This window comes from Pseudorasbora parva, chromosome 2 (genome assembly GCF_024679245.1).
Source record: "Pseudorasbora parva isolate DD20220531a chromosome 2, ASM2467924v1, whole genome shotgun sequence".
NCBI classification, from domain to species: Eukaryota; Metazoa; Chordata; class Actinopteri; order Cypriniformes; family Gobionidae; genus Pseudorasbora; species Pseudorasbora parva.
The window spans coordinates 26,010,453-26,019,281 of record NC_090173.1 but is presented as its reverse complement, the minus strand read 5'-3'; the positions used below and the strand labels follow the sequence as shown (position 1 = coordinate 26,019,281).

At 35.9% G+C, this 8,829-nt stretch overlaps 1 protein-coding gene and 1 non-coding gene across 2 annotated transcripts; both read left to right on the top strand.

Moving 5' to 3' along the window:
• The first annotated feature begins 1,100 nt into the window (after nucleotides 1-1,100).
• On the top strand, nucleotides 1,101-1,172 carry trnac-gca (transfer RNA cysteine (anticodon GCA)). Its single transcript has one exon. It is a non-coding gene; the product is annotated as a tRNA-Cys (tRNA).
• Nucleotides 1,173-3,154: 1,982 nt separating this feature from the next.
• On the top strand, nucleotides 3,155-8,081 carry atp6v0ca (ATPase H+ transporting V0 subunit ca). The gene is made up of 3 exons (XM_067413676.1): nucleotides 3,155-3,514; nucleotides 4,983-5,166; nucleotides 7,001-8,081. The coding sequence occupies exons 1-3, from the start codon at nucleotides 3,442-3,444 to the stop codon at nucleotides 7,206-7,208; spliced, it is 465 nt and encodes a 154-aa protein (XP_067269777.1). The 5' UTR covers nucleotides 3,155-3,441; the 3' UTR covers nucleotides 7,209-8,081.
• The last annotated feature ends 748 nt before the right edge of the window (nucleotides 8,082-8,829 follow it).

Genomic DNA, 8,829 nt, shown 5'->3' with positions numbered 1-8,829 from the left:
GCGGGGAGGGTCTCAGTCCACAGCGGAACAGCCCTTATCGCTGCTAGGGGTTGACTCATCATCCTCCGCATCTTTTGGACTCGCTGCTTTGCAAACATCATGCTGGACATCTTGATATTGATGTTCTTCGCCATCATCGGCCTTATGTTCCTGTCCTACATCATCTACATGCTCTGACCGAGGCAGCGGATGCGTGATTCACGTCCTCGGCAAGGAACACAAAGGTTGGCGATTGATTTTAGCAAATTGTGTTTTTACACATTATAAAGGAAAAACAACACTCTTTGTGCTGTTTATACTAGCTGCTCTTGGTAATTGTGATTACGGACCAGATCATATCAAGGCATGTTATAGTTAAATTATGTTAAAATACAAATAAACAATTATAATGTTAAAATGTAGCTTGATATTAAAATTGTATACTTATAGTAAATCAAATTAAATTGCACAATCGACTAACGGTGGGGTGTTTTTATTTTATTTTTTATAAATATTAGGCCTAGGCCTCCTCACAATAATAGCGATGCGCTGTATATTGTTGCACCTTACAGGAAGAAGCTCCTGTGTTTGTGGGATCATGTCACTGGATTCTGAGATGGGGAAGAGCTATAACGTGAATTCACTGGAGGACGCAGGATACACTTACAACATGAGACTTCACACTTCCTTCTCATCTCTCTGTCATACAAACACTGTTCCTACAGGATAGCACCTGGCACAAACAAAACCTACGCAAGACTGATGGTTTTCCTTCTACTTTTGATTTAGAAGACAGTATTAAAATATACCCCCCCCCCCCCCCATTTACAAACTCAGTATAGTAGAGTTAACAACACTATTTTCAAATGCATGTATTTTATGTCAATAAATGTTCAAAAATGACCGATCAATTTTCAGAATAAAGAGCCTTTGTGGAGATGAAACGGCCTAATGTGTAGAATTATTAACGTGTCGTGATGTAGCTATTAAATAGATAAACATGATTGACATACGGAATTATTATTAAAACATTAATTTGCATTATGAATATTTAGCTATTGCATTGCATATTTATATGGTTATAGGCTATATAATTAATTAAACTCAATCTCATAATGCGAGGGGGTATAGCTCAGTGGTAGAGCATTTGACTGCAGATCAAGAGGTCCCCGGTTCAAATCCGGGTGCCCCCTACAGTTGTTTTGAGAAAATGCATTTGTAATATATCTGTATATCTATAAATATAACACGATTAAAACATTAAAACAGGTCATCCGTGCTCAAAACGAGACCATGGCGACACCAAAACGAAGACATATCAGGTGATTTGGTTGGTTTTCAGATATGCTGGATACAGATTACCAACAGAGAGCAGTACCGGACTCCCGATGAGTCACTGCCACGTAGACAACGAAACGAAATTATGAAGAATTACAGCGACATCCAATGGAGCCATCGGACTTTTATTAACCCGCCCAATGAGCATTCTCAGCCATCCTTTCATCCTAAAATATATGCAGCTATATAAAATATACTTCCTCCTTCAAATCAGCCTACGCTTCTAAATATGTATACTTTTCTTCACTGTCTGAACAAAATCACGAATACTATATTTATCTAGTTTATAAACTATTGTCTATATTGTGTATGACATTTAATTTCTTTAGTTTATTAAGTGTTTTGTCATGTCATGTTCATGGAGGACCAAACCTGTAGAAATTAAAAATAAACAAATGAATAAATGTATATCTGAATAAATAGATAAATAAATATAATGATAGGAAAATAAAGGAATAAACAACTAATTACATTTATTTTTGCATTGTTAATTTATGCCCTTAATTTAAAATGTTCTGCTTTTATAAATCTGTAATTAATTGTATTTGTTAATTAATTTTTATATTTATGTGTTTATTTTTAGATTTGTTTATGTATGCATTAATTTATTTTTAGATTGATTTATTTCCAGATGCCTTTATTTTTAGATGTATTTATTTATTGTATTTAGTTTTAATTTCTGCGGGTTTGTTACATGTGTTTATTAAATGGCTATTGTTCTTGTTACCATTAAAGTCAACGAACACAGTGAGATGAATGTCAAGCAGTTATTGCATTAGGGAAGCATATTGAACAATATAATCAACTGAGGTGATAATATCTATAGATAAAATGCAGTATGGCTAAAATATTGCCCAGAAACTTTTTCACATTTTCCCACAAAGCACCTGGCAATGTCTCTCTTGTATATGATTAGGCCTATAGATACACTGTTTCTTTTTCATTCAATAGAAGAAAATTATTTTGCTTACTATTCATTCTTCTTTATCTGAAGAGGTTTTATTGTAACTACAACTGTGGAAATGTAAGTAATATAATCTCAGGTGACTGTCACCAGCAGCTATCATGCAAAGGAAGGAATATCAAGGGAATACATAGTATAACTTTTAGTATTTCGGTTCACATCAAAAATGAGACAACTAAGAGGGAAGTTCACACACATTAGCTACAGAACAGTTTGTTCACACACATTACACGCATTACAGCTACATCTGTTTTAATATTATAGTATACTTTGTCTGCTCATGTCTGTGCTTGAGAGTGAGTAACATTGTTACTTCCTCTCTGGACTCTCCAGCTCCAAGCCTAGAAGTCATGAGACTAGGCACATGACAATGTAGCCTACCTCATGCACTGTCCACTGACAATGTTAAAATAGTGTTACTTCAACATTCATCGACATTTAAATGCTTCAGTAAACTTTTTTTAGTGTCATTAATGGTGGTCTGCAAATATATATAGTAAATGCATTCAGAAAACTTATTTGAGCAGAATAGCCTATGTTGTTGTAGTTTCAAAACTTTATCCTTAAAATGGTTGATAAAATGTTGTAACTTGTCCATACAATTTGTGGCTAATATCTTATGGTTTTGAAAGATTTAAACAAGTTCAACCAGATAAACAACTGGTTTACAGGCCTATATGATCCTTCTATGATCTTGGATTGCGTTCACGTTATCATAGTGGAAGCCTGCAATGGAACATACCACAATGCCTATAAAAAGGGGTACAGTTCAAGTGTCAAAACCACCGAATGCTCACACAAAACTACTAATGTGCATTTAATTATACTGACACGTTGATAGTCCTCTCTGCGATCTCGTGACGGTCTGTCATTTCAAAATCCTAAAAAGAAATGTATTGCGTATTCATAAGTCATCCCTAGAGAAGCGGAAATGGACCCTGCACTCATGGTTGATCAGGTGACACTCTCCATTTCGCCATTTTCTTCCTCTCCACCGGCGACCAGCGTTCTGTCGGATTCGTGACCATCCTTTGAGCTGCTCTCCTGCTCTTGCAAGACCTGCCAACCTGGAATAGACCTTCTTTGGAACCTTAACCTCTCAGACTGAAGCCTTCCTCACTTTCTGTCTTTAGTTTTAGTGTCTTGAACGCGCCAGAAGAATGTCCGCCTCGAGTCCCGAATACTCACCCTTCTTCGCAGTGATGGGTGCCTCAGCAGCAATGGTGTTCAGTGGTAAGAGACGCGTCATTTTAACCTTAAATTCACTGTCCCTCACTTTGAGTGGTTTATTAAACAAAAAGCCAGAGTACATTGGATGATCGCTTGGTATCGATCGCGTGGCTGTGAACGGCACAGTGTTGCGGCTCGCTGAGCCGTGTACCTGTAGTAGGAGAAGGGATGCGAAGGTTTCCATCACGGCACATGACGTCTCAGTTGACGTAATGCTTATAAATTATTTATTTCGTTTCATTATTTCCTTCATTGTCACGTTTCACCGATCCCTGCGTGGAAAACTTAAGACGCTGTCGTTTCGCACGAGCCTAGTCTCCTGTTGTAATGTTTGCGCAAGGGCGTCATGTATTTAATGTCATCTAAGCACGACAGATTTTTTTGTTTGTTTGTTATTCTAATACTCTTAAAATCTCATAGACTCAGTATATTGGTCTAGAGTAGACTGTAACAGTAGCGTTGTCTAACCGATTTAGTGTCATTGATTTTAATTTTTCCCCCAGTCAAGACGAAATGCATTACTTAATTAACACAAATAGGTTTGCTCTTATCTAATGCGACAGTCTCTTTTTAAACTACACGCCCAGACAAAAACATCCATGTCAGTTTAACTGTATCTCAGAGCCACACTTATTTTCTGCAACGTTACTCAAATGACAGCCATTACAATTAGTATTTTAGATTAAGGTGCTGTCTCAGCACACTCTGTGCCTCGATCCCGAAATAAATCCAAATAAAATTGACGCACCTCCTCGTCTGCTTCACACAAACCAAGGGGACTCGATGCTGTAGTCAGTCATGTGACTAAAAAGCGACAAGACTTGGCCACTGTTTCTTCTGACCTTGCCTTTTTAAACCTTTAAAGCAATACACCATACTTACAGTTAATTAGTCACGAAATTGAATGGTTTTGTGTTAATGTTTTGTGTTGTTTAAACAGAAATGTAAAATATAATCCAATTAAATAAGCATGGCGTTGCAAACATTTCTTGAACAAAAATCTGAACATTGGATAACGGCAGGTTAAAAATAATTAAAGATATCATGCTTTTAGGAAAGAAAGTGTTATATAAATTTTGTGAATGACATTTAAACAAACCCCTTGTTAAAAAACGTGCGAATATAGTTAAGAATAAATTCCGAATAAATTCTGAAGTGTGGTGTAAGTGTTACTGAAGTGCAAAATAGCTCCAAATCTCAACATTGACCGGTGCGTGAAAAAACAATTGTTTTGCCTGTTGTTTTTCCTTAACATTATACAGAGTTTATTCATGGAACAGCTAGTGTGTATTATGGGGGTTGATATTTAAGACACGTGTTTTAATTATGTTCATTGGTTGGGTATTTGCTCCAACCCACAACTTTACCTTGTCCTTTATTCATTGAACTTTTACCCATCATAAGTGCTTGTTCTAACTCTTTTTGTCTCCTGTAATGTGTTAATTTAACGTGTCCTCTTCTCTCTTTTTAGCATTGGGGGCTGCATATGGGACAGCCAAGAGCGGCACAGGCATTGCTGCCATGTCAGTGATGCGGCCGGAGCTGATCATGAAATCCATCATTCCCGTGGTCATGGCGGGTATCATTGCCATTTACGGCCTGGTGGTGGCTGTACTCATTGCCAACAACATCTCTCCCACAGTCTCCCTATACAAGTGAGTCACTCACCTCGTGTGTCTTTTGTCTGATTTTCCTACAAGTCACTCTCAACTTCCTCGGAAACAAAAAATAGTTCATATTTTATTGGTGGCTGAGTTCTAATTCATACCATGTTTCATACCACAAGTCTAATTATAGAATAATCTAAATATATGTAAAATTGATAGGAAATCAGAGTATATAAACAATTAAAGAGGCTATTAAAGTTTCTGTACATGGAGGTGTAAGGATATTGTTCATTTTTGTAAATTATTATTTATATATTTTATATTTGGTTGTAATGGAAAATCCAAATGACTGTCTACATTGTATTGTCGTCTTAATGTTTGACAAATAAAAAATATATTAGAATTAATAGTGAGCATATAAACTTGGAGTGGGCTATATACCAGTAGAAATCAGTCAACCAGTACGCTCACGTTACATTGCTGTGCTGCATGGTCACTAAACGTAAAGCAGTTTTAAAGCATTGCATTACAAATGAGTGATTTTCTTCCATTGAAGTGCAGTAAGAAGCTGAAGAGAACTCATTTTGCTACATGCGCGTGATATCAGAAAGATGGAATACGCATGTGTAACAGTATATTGGATCCGTGCATTCGTTCTTAGTCACAGCAGCCTAATAAACCAGCTGTCCTCTGTGTCATTAATGTTAATCAAACAACAAAAGAGAGAAAATCTTGACTGAATCACTTTTGTTACTTTTTGTAACAGTAAAGACTATATTAAAGGGTTAGTTCACCCAAAAAATGTATGTCATTAATGACCCTAATGTCATTCCACACCGTAAGACCTCCATTCATCTTCGGAACACAGTCCAAGAGCTTTTCTGTTCCTTCATGAAAGTGTATGCACACTATACTGTCCATGTCCAGAAAGGGAATAAAAACATCATCAAAGTAGTCCATATGGGACATCAGTTAGTTAATTAGAATCTCTTGAAGCATCGAAAAAAATACATTTTGGTCCAAAAATAAAAACAACTACGACTTTATTCAGCATTGTCTTTTCATACTGGTTTGTTTTCAATCCTCAAATAAAGATTTGAATGTTATGAATCAGCCTGATTGATTCATGATTCAGATTGCGTGTCAAACTGCTGAAATCACGTGACATTGGCAATCCGAATCATGAATCAATCTACTGATTTATAACTGTTCAAATCTTTATTTGAGGATTGAAAACAAACCCAGAAGAGAAGACAATGCTGAATAAAGTCGTAGTTTTTGTTATTTTTGGACCAAAATGTATTTTCGATGCTTCAAGAGATTCTAATGAACTAACTGATGTCACATATGGACTACTTTGATGATGTTTTTATTCCCTTTCTGGACATGGACAGTATAGTGTGCATAGACTGCATATGCTCTCGGACTAAATCTAAAATATCTTAAACTGTGTTCTGAAGATAAACGGAAGTCTTACGGGTGTGGGACAACATTAGGGAGAGTCATTAATGAGACCAATTTAATTTTTGGGTGAATTAACCCTTTAAAGCTATTTTTATGTAAAAAATCTTCATTGCTGTCCACATTTAATTGTCTGTACTTTTTGACATGACATTGTTGTAAAAAAGATAAATTATATTAGAAATAATAGGTAGTGAGAGTATATAAATAATTAAAGAGGCTACACCTGTATGTGGCAGTGTAAAACTGTTCTTTTATTATTATTGATATTGATTTTAATTACAATTTATTGTATTATTTGTATGTAATGGGGAAAATTCCCAATTACTACATTTCAAAATTGTCTGTTTTGTCTTCATAATGTAAAAAGTGTTGTTACAAAAAAAGAAATAACACTATTCAAATGTGTTTCTCTCTTTAGGAGTTTCTTGTACCTTGGTGCCGGGCTGAGCGTCGGTCTGAGTGGTCTTGCGGCTGGCTTCGCCATAGGTATCGTGGGTGACGCAGGAGTGAGGGGCACAGCCCAGCAGCCTCGTTTATTTGTGGGAATGATCCTCATCCTCATTTTCGCTGAGGTTCTGGGGCTTTACGGGCTAATTGTTGCTCTTATCCTGTCCACTAAGGGTTAATCATTGCTCTTATCCTCTCTTACACATGAACAAACACACACACACACACACAAACATCCTCCTAATGACACACATTGAGTAATTTCACTATCCAAAACGATATGAGAGGATTTTTTTTTTTTTTTTTGCGTGCATGTGTGTATCGTGAGTGTGCTGTTTGCAAGTGAATGTGTGATTGAACCTCCTCTCCGTGTATAGTAGCCTGATGTGTGTTCCCCTGTAAATGCGCTGTGTAGCTATTGCTCTCGTCCTGTGTGTGTGTTTAAATAGACGCCCTCTTTCTCCTATGCTACACTTGTTTGTCATCCTTTTATTTTGTCAATTTTATTCTTATTTGAAGAACAAATCAACTGTCATTTTGTTTTCTCACTTTTGGGACCATTCAAATTGAGACACTGATGCTGAGGACCTAAATGTAAAAAAGAATGATTTACTGTTTTGTTTTTTGTTTCTGCTGATTATTTATGAAGATTTTGAGATGTTCATTAAACAGTTTAAATGGATCAAAGTCTTTATTGATATTCTGGTCATCTAAATGAAATGTGTGAGTGTGTGTATCAGATATATATATATGTATGTATGTATCTGTATAGGTAGGTAAATTGCTCTGTGGGAAATTTAAGTTCCTTTGGGTATGTTAATCATTGATTACCATGGAGACCGTTGTCTTAAGGTATTGATGTGCAAGTTTACTAAGTGTGTGTGAAACGAATGTATGCACACGTGTTTATGAGCGAGTGTGTGTTTTAAATTTTAACATGACATTCTTCATCCGTGTAGAGTTTTACCTGTAGTTGATACTGTTTCTGGTTCCATTAATGGGTGAACACCAGCACAGCTTGTCAGTTTCCGAATAAAACTTCCTCAACCTAATTTCAGTTTCTCTTTTATTCAATCACTCATGTGATGTGAAAACATACAGCAGATGTTCAAAGTTCATTTCAGTCCAGTACTTGGATTGTAACATGTTGTCAATGAATTTCATGTGCACAAATTGTAACTTATTGTGCTCTAATCAAAAGGACTTAGGTTCATAAGTCATATCTGAGAATTATGTCTCATCTAAATGTATTCAGTAATCGCAACTATACATTGTGTCAATCATGATGCTTTCATAGTGGAGTGTCAAGAGACAAATAGACTTGTATGAAGGATTAATTCACACAGGTTATCATCTGGTTGTCTAAATCTGCATTGCAGCCTCAACCAAACTTCCATTCATCACTCTCTTCGCTGCTGCAGTCAAGCTGCAATAAGGGCAGAGAGGGGGCGCTAAAAACGGCGCAACTGCAATGAAAATGAACAGTGAGAGTTAAACAAAAGTAGGATTTTTTTTTAATGATTTATTTCGTTTAGCAGTAGGAAAACACACGACGATTTCTACCTAATTCTTAGTACAAATCATGATTTTTGAATTGGGTTATAACAGTAACGTATCATAGCCTAATTAGTGAATCTTGAAACCTGCCAAAAGGGTCCAGGTAATGTTTCAAAATCTAAAGAAAGAAACGATATATATTGAATACATTTTTTTTAATGAAAATTAAATAGAAAGTTATATAATTACCATTATTTTATTTAAATGCACATACATAATCCATTAAATTATGAAATAATCATA

Excerpts from the sequence above, each read along its gene's own strand:
- atp6v0ca (XM_067413676.1), top strand. The coding sequence starts at position 3,442 with ATGTCCGCCTCGAGTCCCGAATACTCACCCTTCTTCGCAGTGATGGGT. Across the intron at positions 3,515-4,982 it reads AGCAGCAATGGTGTTCAGTG|CATTGGGGGCTGCATATGGG; the intron begins GTAAGAGACGCG and ends CTCTCTTTTTAG. Across the intron at positions 5,167-7,000 it reads CCCACAGTCTCCCTATACAA|GAGTTTCTTGTACCTTGGTG; the intron begins GTGAGTCACTCA and ends TTCTCTCTTTAG.